This window comes from Nannospalax galili, unplaced genomic scaffold, assembly GCF_000622305.1.
Source record: "Nannospalax galili isolate Female #2095 unplaced genomic scaffold, S.galili_v1.0 C47463245, whole genome shotgun sequence".
Classification (NCBI taxonomy): domain Eukaryota; kingdom Metazoa; phylum Chordata; class Mammalia; order Rodentia; family Spalacidae; genus Nannospalax; species Nannospalax galili.
In genome coordinates, this window is record NW_008445362.1 from 1 (window position 1) to 485 (window position 485).

General features: G+C 73.6%; 1 protein-coding gene across 1 annotated transcript; it reads left to right on the forward strand.

The window, feature by feature from the left end:
* Nucleotides 1–3: 3 nt before the first annotated feature.
* LOC108490360 (P2Y purinoceptor 8-like) lies at nucleotides 4–479 on the forward strand (the record flags this gene model as incomplete). Its single annotated transcript, XM_017796431.2, has 1 exon — nucleotides 4–479. A coding segment is annotated over one exon (402 nt), but the record flags the coding sequence as incomplete, so codon positions are not given.
* Nucleotides 480–485: the final 6 nt, after the last annotated feature.

The following is a 485-nucleotide window of genomic DNA, read 5'->3' on the forward strand; positions in this document are numbered from 1 at the left end:
GCGCACGGCACGCTGGACGCGCACGGCACGCTGGACGCACACGGCCCCGCGCAGCGCCGCCGCTCCGCCTGCCTGGCCGCGGTGGTGCTCGTGGCCTTCGTCACCTGCTTCGCGCCCAACAACCTGGTGCTGCTGGTGCACGTAGTAGGGCGGCTGTTCTTCGGCCGCAGCTTCTACCACGTGTACAAGCTCACGCTCTGCCTCAGCTGCCTCAACAACTGCCTCGACCCCTTCGTCTACTACTTCGCCTCGCGCGACTTCCGCCGCCGCCTGCGCCGCTTCCTGGGCTGCGGCCGGAAGCGCCGGGACCCGGGCGACACCCGCAGCAGCCGCTTCTCCGCGCGCTCCGGCCCCGACCCCGACGGCGCGGACCGGGGACTGCAGCGCCGCGAGAGCGAGTTCTGACCCCGGAGCTCAGCCGAGCGGGCCGCGTGCACACGCCCCGACCGCACGTGCGCGCCCCGGGCAACCCGGGCAACGTAGGG